The sequence below is a fragment of the Larus michahellis genome, chromosome 2, assembly GCF_964199755.1.
Source record: "Larus michahellis chromosome 2, bLarMic1.1, whole genome shotgun sequence".
Taxonomy (NCBI): Eukaryota; Metazoa; Chordata; class Aves; order Charadriiformes; family Laridae; genus Larus; species Larus michahellis.
Window position 1 is genome coordinate 1,794,345 of NC_133897.1, and position 19,966 is coordinate 1,814,310.

The 19,966-nt window shown below is 51.0% G+C and overlaps 1 protein-coding gene across 1 annotated transcript in view; it reads left to right on the forward strand.

Moving 5' to 3' along the window:
* The window catches only part of SETD2 (SET domain containing 2, histone lysine methyltransferase), a 74,052-nt gene that overhangs the window by 13,455 nt on the left and 40,631 nt on the right, over window positions 1-19,966 (forward strand). The window contains exons 2-6 of the mRNA XM_074573859.1: window positions 1,588-1,603; window positions 5,568-10,003; window positions 12,526-12,657; window positions 13,537-13,665; window positions 17,837-17,960. Of these exons, the coding sequence (XP_074429960.1) occupies window positions 1,588-1,603; window positions 5,568-10,003; window positions 12,526-12,657; window positions 13,537-13,665; window positions 17,837-17,960 (4,837 nt within the window). The remainder of the gene's footprint in view (window positions 1-1,587; window positions 1,604-5,567; window positions 10,004-12,525; window positions 12,658-13,536; window positions 13,666-17,836; window positions 17,961-19,966) is intronic.

Genomic DNA, 19,966 nt, shown 5'->3' on the forward strand with positions numbered 1-19,966 from the left:
GAAACCTCCTTTTATACACTAATTGGTGTCAAAGTGCTGTTCTTGGAGGGCTTCTGACCTCCTCTGTGTCAGCGGTGTTTCGAATTCATGGCTTGCTTAACCCCCTTAAATCACATCCGTGCCCTCGTGTACTCCGCAGCTTGCTTAAACTCGTGGCTCGTGTTTCCTCAACGAAAACGAGCCCTGCTCTTGCTGCCGTAAGAATAATTTATAGCCTATTAATAAGCTTTCTCAGTTGGACGTGAGCCTTGGTACAGGCAGTAGTATGTTACCGCTGGTGGTAGGTCTTCGGAGCAGGTTTCTCCTAATTCTCTGTTGCTGATGGTTTAAATGGGGAAATAGGTGGTTACTGCCGTGCCGTCACCGCGTCGGGTTACGCAGAAACCGAGAGCTTTGGCTTTTGTTTTCCCCAGAAACTGATACTTCTCCATTAGCTGGTGTTTGAAGTGAAATCTCTGAACCTTTTCTGCAAGAAGTCTTTCACCGTCTCACCACGACGGCACCGAATTGTGGTGGAAAAGCTGATAAAATTGAGCAGAAGTCCGGCTGAAAGGTTCCCCTGTATCTCTAAGGTAGACGGGGAAAAGCTTCTCTGCGTGCAAGCGTGAAGGTTGGAGCGCTGGAGGGTGCTTTGGGACTTCTGGTAGAGGAAATAACAGCTGAAGACGGATGAGCTGTTGACATCTCGGTTTAGGCGTTTCGGTAACCGCCGAAACTTTTACATCTGCTTCTGTGGTTGTCTTTTGGGGGCCGAGGAACTCGTTGAAGCTCTCCCAGGTACGGAGCAAAGCACGGAGAGAGCAGTCCCGTTCCTCTTCCCTCTCCTTCCTTGTAGGAGAATCTGCTTTGCTCGTGGTATCGGAGTGAAGAATATAAGGAAGCGAGGAAAAGTTGGGCTTTCCTGTTGGCTCAGCATTGGCGTTGGTGATGTTGGGATCAAGGTGATGCTCCCCATTAGTTCGTTGTCGAGCGGCTAGCTGCCGAAGTCCTGATTAATTAGTTCTAGGCGTCATGGTAGATAGCCAGAGCCGCAGATCCATAGCAGGTCACACAGCAAAAAGACATTTTTAAGTATCTTTAGTTTCTGGCGGTGAGAGGCAGATGGTTTTACTGTTTCCGGTCTCCTAAGAAAAATACTAAATTCAAAAGAAAACCAAATTCAGCTTCCTACATCTCATTTTCAAAACTTTTATATCTGCGTTACGCCCGCAGCGTCTGTCGAAATAAGGTTCTGGCTGGTTTGCAGACCCTCAGAAGACAACGCCAAGACAGCAGTTTGCTGGAAAAAGGTTTGCTCTGTCAAAGTCCGTGCGGAATTTTTCAGTGTCCAAATTATTGAGCTTCAAAACTCTGCCGTGCTCCCCTTCGGAGGAGGTTGGCGTGTCTGCCTGACCCTTGGGTGACATTGGTAGGGACATCTCTTGCAGCAGGATTGTTCGTAGGGTCGGAGTTACCCTCGCTCTGCGTCCCCGGGTCCGTCCCATTTGCACTGCCAGAGATCTAACGTTACGTTTCTTGTTTCTGCCTGATATTTACACCTTCTTTTTATCTTTTCTTTTGCATGTTTTCTCGGCTGGATTGCAATAGAGAAGAAGAAAATGAGGTGAGTAAAACTGATTCCTTTCTTGATGTAGCCCCCGAGGCATGCGTTGGCCCAACCTGGTTAGTTTGACCTGGGGGTTTGTCGAGTCGAGAGAGCTTCAGGGTCCAGGTAACGCAAACTGCAAGACTAAACCCCACTTGCGTGGACTGTATTGCGGCTGCATCAAAAGAAGTATGGCCAGCAGGGCTAGGGGGGGGATTCTGCCCCTCTCTCCGCTCTGGGGAGACCCCACCTGGAGCCCTGCCTCCAGCTCTGGAGTCCTCAGCACAAGAAGGACACGGACCTGTTAGAACGGGGCCAGAGGAGGCCCCGGAGATGCTGGGAGGGCTGGAGCCCCTCTGCTGTGAGGACAGGCTGAGAGAGCTGGGGGGTTCAGCCTGGAGAAGAGAAGGCTCCGGGGAGACCTTCCAGTCCCTCCAGGAAAGCTGGGGAGGGACTCTGGATCAGGGACGGGGAAGGGTTTTCCACTGACAGAGGGGAGATTGAGATGAGATGTGAGGCAGAAATTGTTGGCTGTGAGGGGGGTGAGCCCCTGGCCCAGGTTGCCCAGAGAAGCTGTGGCTGCCCCATCCCTGGAGGGGTTCAAGGGCAGGTTGGCCGGGGCTTGGAGCAACCTGGGCTGGTGGGAGGTGTCCCTGCCCAGGGCAGGGGGTGGCACTGGGTGGCCTTTAAGGTCCCTTCCAAACCGAACAGTTCTATGATCTATGATTCAAATCTGATGTTATCCTGGGGTGTCTCTAGCTCAGTGGTTAAATCCAGGAAAGAAGGGAACCATGTTCTACCATCTACACGCAGGGATGTGACAGCAGAGCGCGACAGTGCCCTTGAGTCATTCCTTGTAGGTAGGTGCTTTCTGCACCATGAGAAGATGATTATTTCAGGACCTAATCTGTGGAAAAAAAAAATAATTAGTTTTGCTATATATGGCTCAATGAATATAAGGGGAAAGGAGAAAACTTGGAGGGATTGGAGCAGTTTATAACATCCTGGCGTAGGAACGCCTGTTGCTAATAATTTTTGATGCTGTAGGACCGTATCTGGTTGTGCTGGTGAATGTACCCGTGTCCTCCTCCTGTTCCAAGCAAACGGAGAGCTGCAGGAGCTTCAATAATCACGTATCTCGCTGAATACGCAGAGTGAGCTCCTGTCGCCTTTTTCTTTCTGCGAAATACCCACAGCAGCGTTCTGGGGAACGTTCCCTTTCTGTAAAACATTAAAGGAAGGAGAAACTCCTCTTCTACTACAGCGCTTTTGCCAGTAATTGCTACCTATTAAATTTCCAAAGCTACCTGTGGAGTATGTTCAAAATTCTCTTAAGTCATGTTTGGTTTTTTTTTTTTTTTAAAACTTGGTGTTATTTAAGAAAAAAAAAAATAATCCCTGGAAGGGTGAGCGCTTGAGGGTGAAACATTTGTTGTGAAATCTGTCATCTCTGCTGAATGGATTCTCAAAAGGGGAGGAACAGAAGCTTAGCGGCAAATTTTTTTGCCTTCGGGTCCTGTGTTTGGTGTAAAGGTGGACGTATCCAGACCCTGTTATTCGTGCGCGGGCTTGGATTTCGCGTCTGTTGCGCTCGCGGTTGGAAAGGTTTTGAGCAAAACAGCGGTGCGTTTCCGTAGCTGTGAATTTTGCACAGAAAAGAATTTCACGGAAGTTCTAGAAGGAAGGAAAACTCTTGAACCCTGACGCACTATATTTTATATATATATAAAATATATATATATTTTATATATATATAAAATATATATATATACAAAATTGGTATAATAGATGAATCCAGTCTCTGATAAGAATTTGGATTCAGATTTGCGAAGACCTCCTTCCATTAGACATCAAGAGTATGGTTGAAGATGGGAACCTGCTCTCTTACTCCTCCCTTGTGCCGAGGCATATACACAGGTTGAGGTAAAAAGGTGTGAATTTCTGGTCACGTAGGGATGATAATTGACCCAGCAAACCCCAAAACCTGATGTACCCTTGCTTTTCGGGAGGCCGAGCCCAGCATCCTATGGGAGAGTGGTCTCGGTGGCATTAAGGCGCGTAGAAAGTCCTACCAAAGGGGCCGGACACTTGATTTTGTCCTTTCTTCTTCTGTGAGTTAGTTTATATGCACTTGGATATTAGTCTGTGGGTCACTTCTGATGTGTGGATTTTAAAAACAAGGATAGTATTTTAAGCGCAGCTTTCTAAAAATGGTTGTGAGACAGTCGTGGAGAGAGGAAGGTGTTTCAGTCCCTGTGTGGACAGGGACTTATTTTCAAGGTCACTGTTTGGGTGCCTTTTTAGCCGTGGCACTCGTTTAAAAGCATCCGTGAAATGGCACCCGTATAAATAACACCCATTTAAAAGGAGTGCCTTTTCTTTTTCGCACCCATTTTTTCCACAATGCAGCTCATCATCTGCTGGTGAAGATCGGACCTGTGCGGGGTGCTGGGTTGGGTGGCCAAGACTGATCACGGGACGACCGTGGTGTGTTTTTTCACAACTACAATAAAACCCCATGCGTTTCGTCAAAAAACAAGGATGTTTTTGCATACGCGACGTCCGAGGCTGCAAATAGAATGGGATGGGGTTGCCATTCCACCGACGCCTTATTTAATAATTTACTGTGGTGCCTTTAGCCCGAGCAGCTCGTGCGTTGTTTTACAAAAGTTAAAGGATAACAAAATACGTAATAATTCACAGTGGGTTGCAGGAAACCGCCGCTGCCGCCAAGGATGCGTTCGCGCAGCAGTTAATGGGAGCGAAACCCAGCTCTGTACGGTTTTCATACGACTCTTTCCGTTGGAGTTGTGCTCGTCACGCAAAACGTAATTGCCCTAATGCGCTTCGGATTTGTGGAGATAAAGGCTATCGACAGCGACACCTTTGCGGCGCGGTCGGCAACCTCCCTCTTTAGGGATTGCGCTTCTGCGACACCGCTTTTGCGCAGACGAGCCCTGAGCTTTAAAATAGTTGGAGAAATGCTAAGATGGGTAAACAGAGGGTGATTTACGCTCCGAAAATTGCTAATTTGGGGCTTGGATAAATACATCCTGTAAGGTAAGAGGTTCCCGTCTTGAAGGAGCTTTGTTGCTCTAGACGTGCTCCTCTTCCAAAGGCAGGGTTCAGCTGTGAGTGCTGTCACACCGGCTTTCTTTGTGGACATCCCTGAGCTCTTCATGTCCTAGAGAAGATGAGTTTCAGCTCGTTAACGTCAAAAACGAACGGGTTTGCTACGGCACGGTCCTCGCTGCGAGGCGAGGAGCGAGGTGCTGGGCAGGCGACAGCAGAGAGCTGCTGGTGAGATGCGCGTGGGGTGTTTTACGGTGTCCGTTGGCTTGGAGGTGACACGAGTCATCACACGCCACTGAGCCCTGGTGGGAATTCTTGGAGGTCGTTATGTTAATACTGATTTACGCCCGAGCCTGGAAACTTATTAGGACTTACTAAAGACTGAGATAAGGCTGTTGGCGGGAAAGGACGGGGCTCCAAGTTGCTGCTGTAATTCCTGATAGTCTGATTTATGCTGAAACCAAACGCATCCAGGTGCACTTAGAGCTTAAAAACGCAGGATATTTTGTAGCCTGGGACCACAGAAGCAGCACAAATAAAGCGATACTATCTCTTCAGTTCATTTTATATGTTGAACTCTATCTCTTTTTTTAAAAAAAATAAGAATTAAATGAAAAAAGGACTTTCAGGTTGGTCATTAATAAGTCAATTAAAAAGCCTCAGCCCAAACCCCAGAGGAGGTTTGGCTCCAAACTGGAAATGACTGGGTAATTGATTTTGTTCAAGAGAGCGCCAGGCGCAGGAGGCCGCGCGGTTACGCTCTCCCAGACTGCAGCCCAGGGTATCAATTTCTATTTTATTGTCATGAAAAATTCACCAGGTAAAAGAAAATTGTTTGCTGTGCCTGTAGAATAGAGTTAAAACTCCAAAAAAACATTTCCTCTAACCTCATCTTCTCTTTCTTCGGCAGGGCAAGCCTGAAACCGTGCAGAAAGCTGGTTTTATCAAAGGCCCGGTGTTCAAAGGCGTTGCTTCCAGTCGCTTTTTGCCCAAAGGCACCAAAACAAAGGTTAACCTTGAGGAGCAAGGAAGACAGAAGGTGTCTTTCAGCTTTAGTTTAACCAAGAAGACGTTACCGAATAGATTTCTGACTGGTCTCGGAAACGAGAAACAAAATGAAGCTCAGAACTCCCCGGCAGTACCCCTTCAGCCTGACTTTAACCCCAAAAGTAAAATGGACCTGGGGGATGCCGCTGGTGCAGCTGAGGAATCTTCACCTCCCAAACCGAAGGTAGAATTAGGGAAGATCCATTTTAAAAAACATTTGCTTAATGTCACGGCAAAACCGCCGCCAGCTCCAGCAGCAACGCTGCCGGCACCGGCTGTGGCACCGGTAACGGAACCAGTGGCATTGGCCGCAGACTTTCCCTCAACGCCACCGCCTCCCCCGCCTCCCCCTCCGCCGACGGCGTCGCTGGCAGCATCGATGCCGGTTCCTGCAGCGGTCGCCTTACCACAACTGCCGGTAACGCTGATGTCGACGCTGTTGCTGTCGCCGCCCGTGGAAGTCGAAGTCCCCGTTTCGAAGGAGCCGTGCCACGTGGTACCTAAGCAGGCTTTGGAGCCGGACATCAAGCAGGGTGCGGTATCGCGCGGTTCAGAAGAACACGTAACTCAAAACACGCCTGAGCAGACGGAAATAACTCCGCAGAAGGAAGATTCCCATATTGGGAAAGAGGATGAGGTTTCCGATGGCTCAAAAGGTGCTCCCCTCTGCTCCCGGAGGCAGGGGTCAAAGAGGAAGTTCTCCCAGTCTGACGGCACGCTGCTGGGCTCCGAGTCTGACGAAGATTCGGTGAGGACCTCCTCCAGCCAACGCTCACATGAGCTGAAGGTGTCCAGTACGGAAAAGGAGAGAGATCCCAGAAGAAGTTCCACGTCCCTCAGAGGTGACGACCTGGGGAAGTCCTCCTCGCGTTCCAAGTCGGACAGGGATGAGAAGTACTCGAGCTATTCAAAATCGGAAAGAGATTCGCGGTATGCGTCCTCCCGCTCTCGCTCAGACAGAGAGAGAAGGCGAAGCCGGTCTCATTCCCGTTCCCGATCGGATCGGAGCTCCCGAACCAGCTCTTCCTACTCGAGGTCGGAGCGTTCGCATTACTACGAATCCGACCGCAGGTACCATCGGAGCTCCCCGTACAGGGAAAGGTCGAGATATTCCCGTTCGTATGCTGACAGCAGGGCGCGAGAGAGCTCGGACTCGGAGGACGAGTACAGGAGGACACATTCCAGATCGAGCGACTCGAGGCGTACCTCGTCCCACTCCTCCTCCTCCTACAGAGACTCGAGGACTTCTTACTCGAAGTCGGACCGGGACAGCAAAGTCGAGTCGTCTCATGCTGACGTGGAGAGGAGAGGAAGGTCTTCTTCGAAAGCAGATAGAGATTCAAAAAGGACTTCAGAAAGTGAAGTAACCAAAAGGTGCTCTCCCCTTGATGAGCTTGGCTATCGAAAGGGGACATCCCATTCTAAGCCCGACAGTAATGTGAATTCCTCCCGTTATAAGTCCACCCCTTCAAAGACCCCCGCACCAAAGCCTGATAAATTTAAGAGTTCTTTCTGTTGTACAGAATCGATGGAAGAAATAAAACAGCATTCTAATTCTCTAGATTTAGAGACCTCTTGTCTAAAAAGCAATGAGATCAGGGTGTCCATTGCGAAAAAATTTGAAAGGGAAAAGACACTTTCTCCATTAAATCAGTTAAACGATTTGCCCGCTTTTAAAAAGGCAGACGAATCGAAAGTGGGTTTTGCTAACTCAAAGTCTGAGGAGCTTGCAGGAAATGAATGCCATGACAGTGTTAAGGAACAAGAAACTTTATTAAAGATAAAGCCCGATCAGTTAAGAACGTGTTTCCCCGTGGAGCTGAGTGTAAATGGGTCTCCGGAGGGTAGGGCTGATGGTTTGGCAACTTCCAGTGCCTCCAAAACAGAGGATGTCGCCCCGTCTTCTGACGATAGCCTGTGTCGCTCAGAAGCGTCGCCTGTCGTGAAGACGAGTCCGTCGTATCCGTTGCCATCTAATGGGTTTGAGAGCACGTATGCGTCTCAGGAGCAAGAGCCGGACGATTCTCGGGTCCAGTCCAGCGAGTGCAACAGCCTGTTAAGGCCATCGGAGGCTCCGGTCCCACAGCAGCAAGGGGAAGCCATCGCTTTGCCCGTCGTGAATGTAGATCATACTAAAACCGTACTTAAGAAGCTGGATGATGAGGCAACTCCGTGCGACAAAACCAAAGAACCGCTTTTTTGCTACGTTTCAGACGATGCCGACCCTGCTTTGTACCATTCGGAAGTCGAAATCGAAGCGGAACCAGCAGATTTAAAAGTTACATCTGAGACTTTCCTAGACGTTCAGGTAGAGCCGCAGACCGTTACGTGCGATTATGAGAGCGCGGAGGAGCTCCACTCAAAGTCTGCCTGTGACGATGAGCATGGACATCCTTCCCAGAAAATTAGCCTGGCGGTGGAGAGCTCAAGCCAGGATCCCTCCCAGGATGGCTCTTCCCCAAGGCTCAGGTCGGACCATCCCATGCCGGAAGAAAGCGTCTCTTCCAAATGGGACGTGCCACCGCCAGATGGGTGCCAGGAGCTGCTGCCGCATTCAGAAGCCGAAGAGATGCTCGAGTTGGACGCTCAGCACATTGATCTCGGTTTGGCAAAAGGCAAGCCGTCGTTCAAAGATGAACATTCGTACTATTCGGAAGTGCCGCTGGAGCACCGTGGCAGAGAGGTCGTGGAAGAAAGTGCTGTTTCCACCGAGGGAGTTGGGACGGATGATTCGAGAGTTCGGTGTCCCGGTGTATTGGCCGAGAAGGAGGAGGGAAACGAGCCCTTGGTGGCTTCGGCTTTTCCAGACGCCTTGTTTCCCTCTTGCGATGTGATTGTCACTGCAGAAGAAACGGAGACGGTAACTCAAGCCCCGACGTGCGACAGCAGCGGCAACGCTGCTGAATTTGTTCCTGCTGGCCACGACGATTTCTCCGACACGGGGGAGAGCGACAGTGAGGGGGGAAGTGAAGACAGTGACACGGAGGACTCGGATTCCGATGACGGTGCGCCACGGAAACGGCTCCAGTCTGTTGTGGTTGTACCGAAGAACTCCACCATAACAATGGAGGAGAGCAGCCCCGGCTCCTCACGGAGCAGCCAGGGCAACCGGCGCTTCTCCGACCACTGGGACGATGAGCGACCCGAGTCCAGTAGACCTTATTATGAAGAGAGGGTGGAGAATATGGCCAGTAAAAGTGGGCCACAAGTAGAGAGCAGATGTTCTCCTAGAGGGATGGAGAAGAGTCCAGCAACTTCTACCGAGCTCAGCAGGAAGGAGATGGAGGAGCTGCGGCCGGATCCTTGCCAGCCTCAGAGCGATGGAGTTGACAGTACGAGTCAGGCAGACCTGATGGCAGACTCCCACGGCAAACCCAACCCGGACGAGAGGATAACGTTGAAGGAGCTGATGGCCATTGGTAGACCCATCGGCCGACAAGACGAGCAGCCTTTTTGTCTGCCGGAGAGTTTCGAAAGCGCCGATAAATCCCGACACCAGATGAGCTCTTCCAAGCCAGACAGTAGGCAAGGGAAGGGTGGGCTTAACCAGTCTGGCCTCGGAGAATTCTCCAGGCTGGATGGTTTTCATACGACGGAGGATCTGGGTGGTTTGGGTTGGGACTTTTCCCAGCCGGAGAAGCCCAGTAGCACCTACCAGCAGCCAGATAGCAGCTTCGGGGTCTACTCGGGCTACGTTTACCAGCCGGGCTCGGGAGCGTACGGCGGCTCTCAGAGTTACTGGCAAGGCAATGGTTATTGGGATGCGAGGTCTGCTAGCCGACCTTCTGCAGTTAGTTATGAACGAATTCAAGGGCAAGTACCGGATTCTCTAACGGAGGATCACGAGGAATACGAAGAGGAAGACCGTTGGGATGATGACTGCAAACCTCGTTTTCCCAGCCCCTCAAGTAAATGCCAGGTGCCCGGGCAGAAGGAAAAAGGCTCGGTGCAGGCACACGAGATCAGCAGCAATTCGACCAAGGAGCCGGTGCCTGGGGGGGAGAAGAAGGAGGAGGTGAAGGTTTTGGAAAAAAACGATGCGAAAGAAAGAGGCCCACCAAAAAAAAGACGCCCAGAGTTGGAGAGCGACTCTGAGAGCGACGTGGACTCGAGGGAGAAGAAGAAGGTGAAACTGGAGGGAGAGCAGGTGGAGACGGCGCCGCAGGACTCCTCCATGGTGGGTCGGTTGTGTATCATGGATGACTTCCGAGACCCCCAGCGCTGGAAGGAGTTCGCCAAGCAAGGAAAGATGCCCTGTTACTTTGACCTTATTGAGGAGAATGTGTACCTGACAGAAAGGTAACTGATTTTTTTTTTTTTTTTTTTTTACCCTTCTTTTTTCCCTTAGCTATGGGAATTGTAGATTTTAACTTCCATTTGGTTCTGTGATAGCTTTTGTTATGGCCAAATTGGCATAAATTGGAGGGAGGGGAAGGGATCATAGAATAGGTTTAGGATGGAAGGGACCTTGAAGACCACCTAATTCCAACCCCCCTGCTGTGGTCTGAGGCTGCCTAACCTCCCACCAGCCTGGGTTGCTCCAAGCCCCGTCCAACCTGGCCTTGAACCCCTCCAGGGATGGGGCAGGCACAGCTTCTCTGGGCAACCTGGGCCAATGTCTCCCATTCCCTACGTCTGGCAAAGCTGCTCGTAGAGGAGATGATATTGGACAACTGTCTAACCCCGCCCTGGGTCTCTTCTGAACAGAAAAACCAGATTGGGCCCAGACAGGCCCCAGTGATGAGAAGAGGTGGAAGACGGGAGGCTGTGGGGGGAGGATGATTTATTTATACGCTTTTCTCAGTCATCTTGCAGCATCCCCGTTGTCTAGTGTTGATTTGGAGGGAGGGGGAGGGATCATAGAATCACAGAATGGTTTAGGATGGAAGGGACCTTGAAGCCCCCCCAGTGCCACCCCCTGCCCTGGGCAGGGACACCTCCCACCAGCCCAGGTTGCTCCAAGCCCCGTCCAACCTGGCCTTGAACCCCTCCAGGGATGAGGTTTGTTTGGGTCTAGTGTTGATTTGGGTGTGAGGCGGGACTTGCACAAGTGGGATTACTGGCATCAGCACTGAGCAAACGTGTTATTCTTGTGCCCATGGTACTTTGTATGAGCAATTACATTTTTTCCAAGCTTTTTGTCTTCTTCTCTATTGTCCACCGTTCATCTGAACTTGGGGTGATGCTGCATTAAAGCCCAGAGCCATAAAGCAGCATCACCTCTGGGCTTGCCAGTTCTTGTCTCTTAAGCGTCCCCAAATGCCAGCTCGCTCCCTCTCCGGAGGCACAGGGAAATCCGTCTGGGTGTGGGAAAGGTTTTGGACAACAAAAATGTGTTTCCAAAGGCTTTGGTTACCTGCATGTAACGATTTGTCACCTCAGGTGAGTTATTTTAGCTCTAGCAGACTGTAATTTGAAATATCAGAGGGTGGCTGTTGGCTGCAGATGATCCTTTTCCCTTTTGCGGGCGAATGTTGCAGATGGATACGAACCCTGGGAAATAAAATCATCTGTTTCTGAGTTTTAGGGATGATTAGTAAGCGTATTGCCAAAAAAAACCCAAAAACGCTCGCCCTGGCCTTTTAACGCGTAGGTGAGAGCTCCTTACGAGCTCGTGACCGGTTCTTATTCCCGGCACAGCCTGTGGTAAAGCCGCCTGCTGATTTCCTCCTATGTAAAATCTTGCCGTTTCATTTAACGTCACGATCCTTTTTCATCTCGTCCTTCCTTTTCTCGTAGCCCGAGAGAGAAGGAAGGGTGGTTGAGTAACGGCGTTCACTCAAATACTCAAAAAAAAAAAAAAAAAAAAAAAAAAAAGTGTTTTGAAAGATATTCTTGATTCAGAGTCTGAAAACCAGCCACTAACCTGCAGGTAAAACCTGCTATTTATTTCAATCCGAGGTTTTATTTTTCTTACGCCTTTTTTTTTTTTTTTTTTTTTTTTTGCCTTGCCTGGGATCCACCCTCCAAAGCGTCTCCCTCGTCGTCTCATGGCAATTAAATTCGGTAGATGCCTTTGATGCCCAGCCTTTTCTGTAGCTGCCGTTTTCTTGCTTGCTTTTTTCATCGTCTTGTTGGACAGTAAAGCCGAGGTTTTAACTAACTAAACCCCCCCCCCCATTTGCTTTATTAAAAGAAAGCTGTTTTAAAATGGCCCGTGCACTCAACTGATGGTTTATATGTTAATATTTTCGAATACGGGTTTTCTCCTGGCCTTGGGATGAGCGAAACCAAGTGGCTGTTACGGGATAGCTGAGATGGGAAGGGATGTCTGGAGATCGTCTCCGTCGTATTACGTAGGATTACAGAATAGAGTATTCCCCGAGAGGCTAATCCGAGTTTATCCTTTTAATTTAAACCTTAGAAGTGGTACTGGGTAGTGGGAAAGCCTCCCCCCAGAAAAAACAGGAACTCGAATTTCTGTAAATCGGCTTCTCGTACGACAAAATGAAGGAGTTTTAGTCCTTCCTCTGGGCGTAGGTGCCTGTGCGTGCGCCCGTCTCCGTTGGAAGTAAAGTTGAATTGTGGACGTTGAGGAGAAGATTTTAAAAAAAAAAAAAAAAAAAAAAAAAAAAAAAAGTTAAATATCCTGGGATGTCTTTCTGAGAAATCAGCTTTTGTGATCGGAAGGTCATCGCCTCCCGCTCAAACCAGTGTCCGTGGTCACCCCTCAACCGCCTTGCGGTTGTCTGAAGGGAATCGATCCGTATGCCCGGTTTCTCCAGAATAAATGAATTTCTTCCAGTAACAACTGGTAAAGCTTGAGGAGTAATTTCTCCGCCCCGATTCTAACCTGTGTGTCAATGACTTCGCTTCGACAGGAAGAAGAACAAATCTCACCGGGATATTAAGCGAATGCTGTGCGAGTGCCCTCCTCTCTCCAAAGAAGAGCGCGCTCAGGGGGAGGTGGCTTGTGGAGAAGACTGTCTCAACCGCCTGCTCATGATAGAGTGGTAAGTGGCGTTTCATGAGTTGCCAGAGTTGGGCGACGTTGTCCACGACCTGACTTGAGACCCCCTAAAGGAGTTCAGGCTTTCCTGGGCAGTGACGACGAGCTGTCTGTACGCTCATTTCCGCTGGCTGGTGTGGAGACATCTTCAGAGCCAAGCATCTGACCTTAGATCTTCTGCAGGAGGTTAGATCGGAGCAACCTCCTCTTAAAAAAAAATAAAATAAAAAATGCCTGGAGTCTCCTGCTCCTCAGCCTTAACTCTAGTCCATCGTAAGTGTGGTTGGAGGGAGTCAGAAATGCAAAGGTAGCTCTACTTGAGCCCCTTTTTTCCTCTCATTTCTCCTTTTGCATCTCTCTCGCCTCACCAGGATATGGCTGTTGTCTCCCTTTTCCCTCCTGGAAGAGGCTTGGAGAAGGGAGAACTCCTGTTGCGAGCTGGAGACAAGGGACAGGGCGCTTGGTGGGATTCACCCCCTGGCACGAGGATTGTCACCTCGTGGAAGGAGAGCGATTACCCGGCAGAAGCCCTGCCCTTTGGTTTTAATTTCATAGCCCGGGCAGTAGGTGTAGGGGAAGGGGGTATCTTGGGAGAAGAACCCCTAAAAACGTGGGGAGAAGGGGCCGGATCATCCCATTTGGATTGTACGACATTGAAGTACGGCGGCATTCGCATCCCAAATGTTTTTGTCTTCCTTCCAGAAATAAATTGTCTGCATTTGCATGTTGACAGTCAGATGGTTGTGCTTTTTATAGCGAAACACGTTTGAAGGTTTTACACTGAATTGATTATGGTTCCGTGGTATCTGTTTCCCATCTGAGCCGTTTCTGTTATCGCTGTTGTCCTGCTGGGAATTGATTTGTTCCCGTTTCCTTCCCTTAGTTCTTCCAGGTGCCCAAACGGCGACTACTGCTCCAACAGGCGCTTCCAGAAGAAGCAGCATGCAGATGTCGAAGTGATCCTCACCGAGAAGAAAGGCTGGGGACTGAGAGCTGCCAAAGATCTGCCATCGTAAGCCTTTGCTCTTCTGATGACGTCCTCGTGCTGTTTCACTCCCTCGGGAAGGGGAAATGCGTTGCTTGTGTTTTCTTCGTTTCGCTGACATCGGTAGATTTGCCGAAGTCCTTCCAGCTTTATATATTGTCCTTGTCCTCCGTCAGGTGTCCCTTTTAGTTACCAGCATGTGCGTATCCGCTCATTGCATGTGACGTCTCCCACGCTGGTTTTCCTCCCTTCTCGGTAGGGTTGCTGACAGTCTTGCCGTAGCTTCGTCTTGTGTTTAATCTACCTCCCTCCTTTTCTGTCCCCGTTACACGAGGCGGGAGGAGGAGCACACGCTCTGGCTGTGTCTCCTCTTCTTCTCTTCCCACCTCTGCAAGACTTGCCCTCTTCTTGAGTCCTCCTCCCCTTCGGACTACATGAAGATCCCGTGGGGATCTTGCCTCCCTCGTTAGCCAGTTGGTAGTTAACGGATGTATTTCGAAGCGCTGGTTTGACATCAGCCGTGCTCACAGATCCGACTCTCTGTTCGACTCATCTCCGTTGCGCTCAAGTCAGATGGTGTTTGCCCGTCGTGCCTGGATCAGGGCCTTTATCGGTGCTGTCTGGCACAGAGGAGCTGGTGGGACTGGTACGCGAGGGCTCGCGTGGTGCCGGACCCCGTCGATCCCCTCCTCAGTGGGCAGGGGGATGGATGCCGATATTTTTGGAATTTGGTTGCACTCAAAAAGTGAGCGTGGCTGGGAAGACAAATAGTGCCGGGTGCTTTTTGCTCTACGTGTGTGTGTCCAAGGAGGAGCTCTGGGATGGGAACACCTTCTCAGTAGGCAGGAGAAGTCAAGGAGTTGCCTTCTGCCTTGCCGAGCCGTGGCTTTCTCATATTCCCGGTAGTAAAAAGAGCCTTAAGCGAGGCTGTGGGAGAAGAGAGAGGAGTGAGGACATTCAAAGAGCTCCTGGAGGCTGAAGCGCAAGGTGGGAGGAGCAGGAGGCAAAGATGAGGTTTTCTGGGAGAAGGGAGAGAAGCCGGAGGTGTCTCCAGGCGAGAGCGGCTGCGGTGAACCACCACGCTCCCCCAGCGAGCAAGACCCGGGTGGCTTCTTCGCCCCCAGCTTCAGACCCCTCACCGTTTTGTCTGCAGGTCGGGTGGGTCCCCTCAGCAAAAGTTGGTTGTGCTGCTCCGCAGGCGAACAAGAGACTTTGTAGAAGAAATTTTTGGAGTGTCCTGCTGGGGGGGGGCGGGGGAAGCAGTGCTGAGTGCTCAGGGTTTCGCCAGGCTCTGATTTCCGTCTCCAGAGGCCGCGTGATGGGCCTGGTGGGGCTGTTGATCTTCAAAACAATCTGCCTAGAACTCAACCGTGCAAAGATTTTCTGTAACTCTGGATATTTTACTGAGTTTCCCTGGAAACTCTGGGGGTTTGATGGTTTTTTTTGGTTTTTTTTTTTTCCCTTTGTTGAAGACAAGGAGTTCTGAGGAATCCAGCAGGGTTTCTGACACTTCAGAAAGCTGTAGGTCTCACGGCAGATTATTTTTTTTATTGCTGTATCGACTATATGAGACAAATTCACAGGGGGATGCAGGGGAGAGTTTTGATTGCTTGAGAGAGGTGTGCCAAGTTATCTAAAATGCACTGAAAACAAATCTGCGCTTTCAAGCCGACATGTTTAACCGCGAGCGGCTTCACACTGTGTTTATGTAAAAGGTAACAGCGTTAAGTGGTTGTTAAAACGAGCGAGTGCTCTCCGTCGCTGCGCTGTTGCACAGCAACTGTATCGAAGAAGAGCGTGAGCATCCTGGCGTTTTCTGGTTCCTGGTTTTCCAGATTTCATAGAATCCCAGAGTGGTTTGGGTTGGAAAGGACCTTAAAGCCCATCCAGTGCCACCCCCTGCCCTGGGCAGGGACACCTCCCACCAGCCCAGGTTGCTCCAAGCCCCGTCCAACCTGCCCTTGAACCCCTCCAGGGATGGGGCAGCCACAGCTTCTCTGGGCAACCTGGGCCAGGGGCTCACCCCCCTCACAGCCAACAATTTCTGCCTCACATCTCATCTCAGTCTCCCCTCTGTCAGTGCAAAACCCTTCCCCCTCGTCCCATGGCTCTCCTCCCTGCTCCAGAGTCCCTCCCCAGCTTTCCTGGAGCCCCTTGAGGGACTGGAAGGTCTCCCTGGAGCCTTGTCTTCTCCAGGCTGAACCCCCCCAGCTCTCTCAGCCTGTCCCCACAGCAGAGGGGCTCCAGCCCTCCCAGCATCTCCGGGGCCTCCTCTGGCCCCGCTCCAACAGCTCCGTGTCCTTCTGCTGTCGGTGCCCCAGAGCTGGAGGCAGCACTGCAGGGGGGTCTCCCCAGAGCGGAGCAGAGGGGCAGAATCCCCCCCTCGCCCTGCTGCCCACGCTGCTGGGGATGCAGCCCAGGCTGTGGGGGGTTTCTGGGCTGCCAGTGCATGTTGCCGGCTCATGGCCAGCTTTTGCCCCCCCGCAGCCCCCCCAAGTCCTTCTCCTCAGGGCTGCTCTCCATCCCTCCATCCCCAGCCTGTGCTGGGACTGGGGGCTGCCCTGACTCAGGTGCAGGACCCTGCGCTTGGCCTTGTTGAACCTCATGGAGTCCCTAGTGCTGCGGGACCTAAGCTTTGCAAGAGCAGGGTCCTGTTGTTGTTTTTGGAATAACACATGCACAGGGAAGTGGTAGTGTTGGGGACTGAAGCAGTGCTGCTGCCCCGTATGGAAATACCAGGCCCAGTTGTGTTTAAAGTTTTAGGAATTTCTCCTGGAAGACAAACTTTGGAGGTTGTAGTGAAGGTGAGGCTGATAGTGAAGAGCTCACCGTAGGAAGAGTTGGGTGTGCTAGGACTGGGAACGTTGAGAAAGATGGGAAGGAGGTAGCAGTGTGAAGATGGCCTTGGGTAAGAAGTAAATAAATCAACAAGAGCAGCAGAAGTATCTGCTGCAGTTGACCCGTGTGTGTCAAGGGCTTTGGATATGGTTCCTCAACACTTGATGTGGCAAGTGAAATCTGAGGCCGGCTGGAATACTGCCTTTGGTTTTGTTTGTTATATGGAGAGAGATTTCCAGACTGGCAGAACATCGCTGCGAAGTTAAAGCTTGTCTTGGGAGAAGACAACCTTCTCTTGGTAGTCATCCCACCAGAGGACAGTCTGTAGACTGTCACAACTCCAGTGAAGGGTGGAGAAGTTGTACACCCAGAAGATGACCCGTCCCACTTGATGTGGGTTTGTTTGAAGATATTTCTAGCTTGGATCTCCTTGCTGTCCTGCCAGTGTGGCCCTTGTTGCCTGGGCTTGGAGTTTTGCGGTCGGGACTTTGAGTGGAGCTCACCCAACTGAGCAGCAGGTCATCAGAAGACCATTGCTGACACCTTCATGCTGGTATCTATAGGCTGTGGAGTCATCTAGGAGAAGGATATGGCTGAGTTATGAGCCGAAGGAGCAGACTAGTGCTTTTTTGGGTGGACGCGGAGGTGGGGGAAGATGGGTGTGATTTGTACCCATGGGCTGGAAGGCCACCATGGTTCTGTGCGGGGGATTAATGATGGGAAGGAAATGGGGTGAGTGACACCTGCCCGAAACACTGGATCTCGGTCCAGGTGGAGCTGGGCAGGAGCTTTTGGTTTCCTGGTGCTCCCGGTTCAGCCCAAGGAAAGAGTTGAAGGGTTCAGGGCGATGGTAATCAAGGGAAGACTTTGGACAGACACCAAGAAAGTGATTTCACGATGCGTCTTGGTAGACTGGAGGGTTTAAAGCCTGGCCGCGCTGCGGAATGCCATCTGTGAGGTTTGTGGCTGAGCGTAGGGGTCACTAGTTGTTCTCTTCCATCGCTGCTTAAATTCCCCTTTCCTACGGATAAACAGGGTATTTTATTGACCCCTCATTTCACCCACCAGACCAGGAAGGTCTCGGTTCTTTTATAGAATAAACCCTGCTCGAAGGGCAGCTTAATTCTTGTGTCTGGGCTTTTCGCTGCGATATACCTCCCCATGCGATAGCGTAAAAAAATAAATGAATCAGAATTGCCTCAGATTAAGGTGTGTAATAATCGTATCTACACTGCCAGGCTGCAGGTTCTACTCAGAGAGCCCATCTTGGCGGTGTTTATTTTCTGTTCCTCGATGTTTTTTGCTTGTGGCTGTGCAGAACGATGTGTTTGTTTTTTTTTTTCCCTCTTGGGCTTTGCAGCAACACTTTCGTCTTGGAGTACTGCGGAGAAGTGCTGGACCACAAAGAATTCAAGGCTCGCGTGAAGGAATATGCCCGGAACAAGAACATTCACTATTATTTCATGGCCCTGAAGAATGACGAGGTGAGCAGCGGGATTCTCAAGGAAAGGAAACTTTGCCTGGCTTTGTGTTGTCGTGCTTTACGTATTTATTTTATTTTTTTTTTTAACCCATTGCTTAGTTTCAACCTGGTTTAACATAAACCTGGTAGCTTAACGTTATCCCAGTGTCCTTGGAGAGGAGAAATTGCCCTCCCAAGGGAAAGAATGGAATATGAGCCATCCCTTCCACATGAGCAGACCTCGGTGGGAGAGAAACCCCGCCTGTGTCCCAGCTCCAGGAGATTCTTCAAGCCAAACTCAATGTTCTTGGATGCGCAAGTAAACCAGTCTACAAAATACCTTAATAAACCGCGTTTCCTCGCTTCAGCTACGTTAAATTGGGCCACTTAGAGCCGGTGGAGTCCCTAAATGCGGGATTACTGCCATTGAAAGATCTATATACCAGAAATTCTGAATTCTTTAGCTTTGCTTCAGCCCTGTGGGATGGCGCAGCTGCGATGCAGAGAGCGCAGCGTTGCTTACCTTGGGCGACGGGCCCTCCCCCGCTGAGAACAAAGCGTATAAATAGAAATCTAATACCTTATTCTGCTTGTCTCCGCTGTCAAAACTTTTTTGGATCTGGGTAGCTTTACAGTAAATGAGCTAAAAATACTTCCGAATGCCCTTTTTTTTTTCTTCTCTCTTCCCCCACCCCCCCCAAAGTAAGCAATTTCTGTAGCTGCCGTGGGATTGCGATGTGATCACAAGGGGGCACAGGGGAGTGTTGCCAGTTTTAACAGGGAGGACGCAGTGATCCGGGAGACAGAATCACACAGAATCACAGACTGGGTAGAGTTGGAAGGGACCTTAAAGCCCACCCAGTTCCACCCCCCTGCCCTGGGCAGGGACACCTCCCACCAGCCCAGGTTGCTCCAAGCCCCGTCCAACCTGGCCTTGAACCCTTCCAGGGATGGGGCAGCCACAGCTTCTCTGGGCAACCTGGGCCAGGGGCTCACCCCCCTCACAGCCAACAATTTCTGCCTCACATCTCATCTCAATCTCCCCTCTGTCAGTGGAAAACCCTTCCCCCTCGTCCCATGGCTCCCCTCCCTGTTCCAGAGTCCCTCCCCAGCTTTCCTGGAGCCCCTTGAGGGACTGGAAGGGGCTGGAAGGTCTCCCTGGAGCCTTCTCTTCTCCAGGCTGAACCCCCACAACTCTCTCAGCCTGTCCTCACAGCAGAGGGGCTCCAGCCCTCTGGTCATCTTCATGGCCCTCCTCTGGCCCCGCTCCAACAGGTCCATGTCCTTCTTGTGCTGAGGACTCCAGAGCTGGAGGCAGGACTCCAGGTGGGGTCTCCCCAGAGCGGAGCAGAGGGGCAGAATCCCCTCCCTCGCCCTACTGGCCACGCTTCTTTTGACGCAGCCCAGGATGTGGTTGGCTTTCTGGGCTGCCAGCGCGCATTGTCTGCTCATGTTGAGCTTCTTGTCCACCAGCACCCCCAAGTCCTTCTTCTCAGGGCTGCTCTCCATCCCTTCTCCGCACAGCCTGGATTTGTCCCTGGGATTGCCATGACCCAGGTGCAGGACACTGCTCTTGGCCTGGTTGAACTTCATGAGGTTTGTACAGGCCCACCTCTCCAGCCTGTCCAGGTCCCTCTGGATGGCATCCCTTCCCTCCAGCGTGTCACCGCGCCGCACAGCTTGGTGTCGTTGGCAAACTTGCTGAGGGTGCACTCGATCTCATTGTCCATGTCACCGATGTTAAACAGCACTGGTCCCAGTACTGACCCCTGAGGAACACCACTCGTCACCGGTTTCCATGTGGACGTTCTCTTGGAATGCCCACATTCCAAGAGAAAGGACGACCTCTCTCTTCGAGTACGCTGCGTGTGGCAGCGATGTTCAGCTTCCCCAGCCCTTGTCGTCGTCGTCGCGTGCACCAGAGGGTCAGAAACCCACGTTAAAAATTCAGGATCCCCACCCCACTTGAAGAACTCTATTTACCTGCAGTGAAACCTTTAAGAACCATCTACCAGCTGCTTCGTGCTC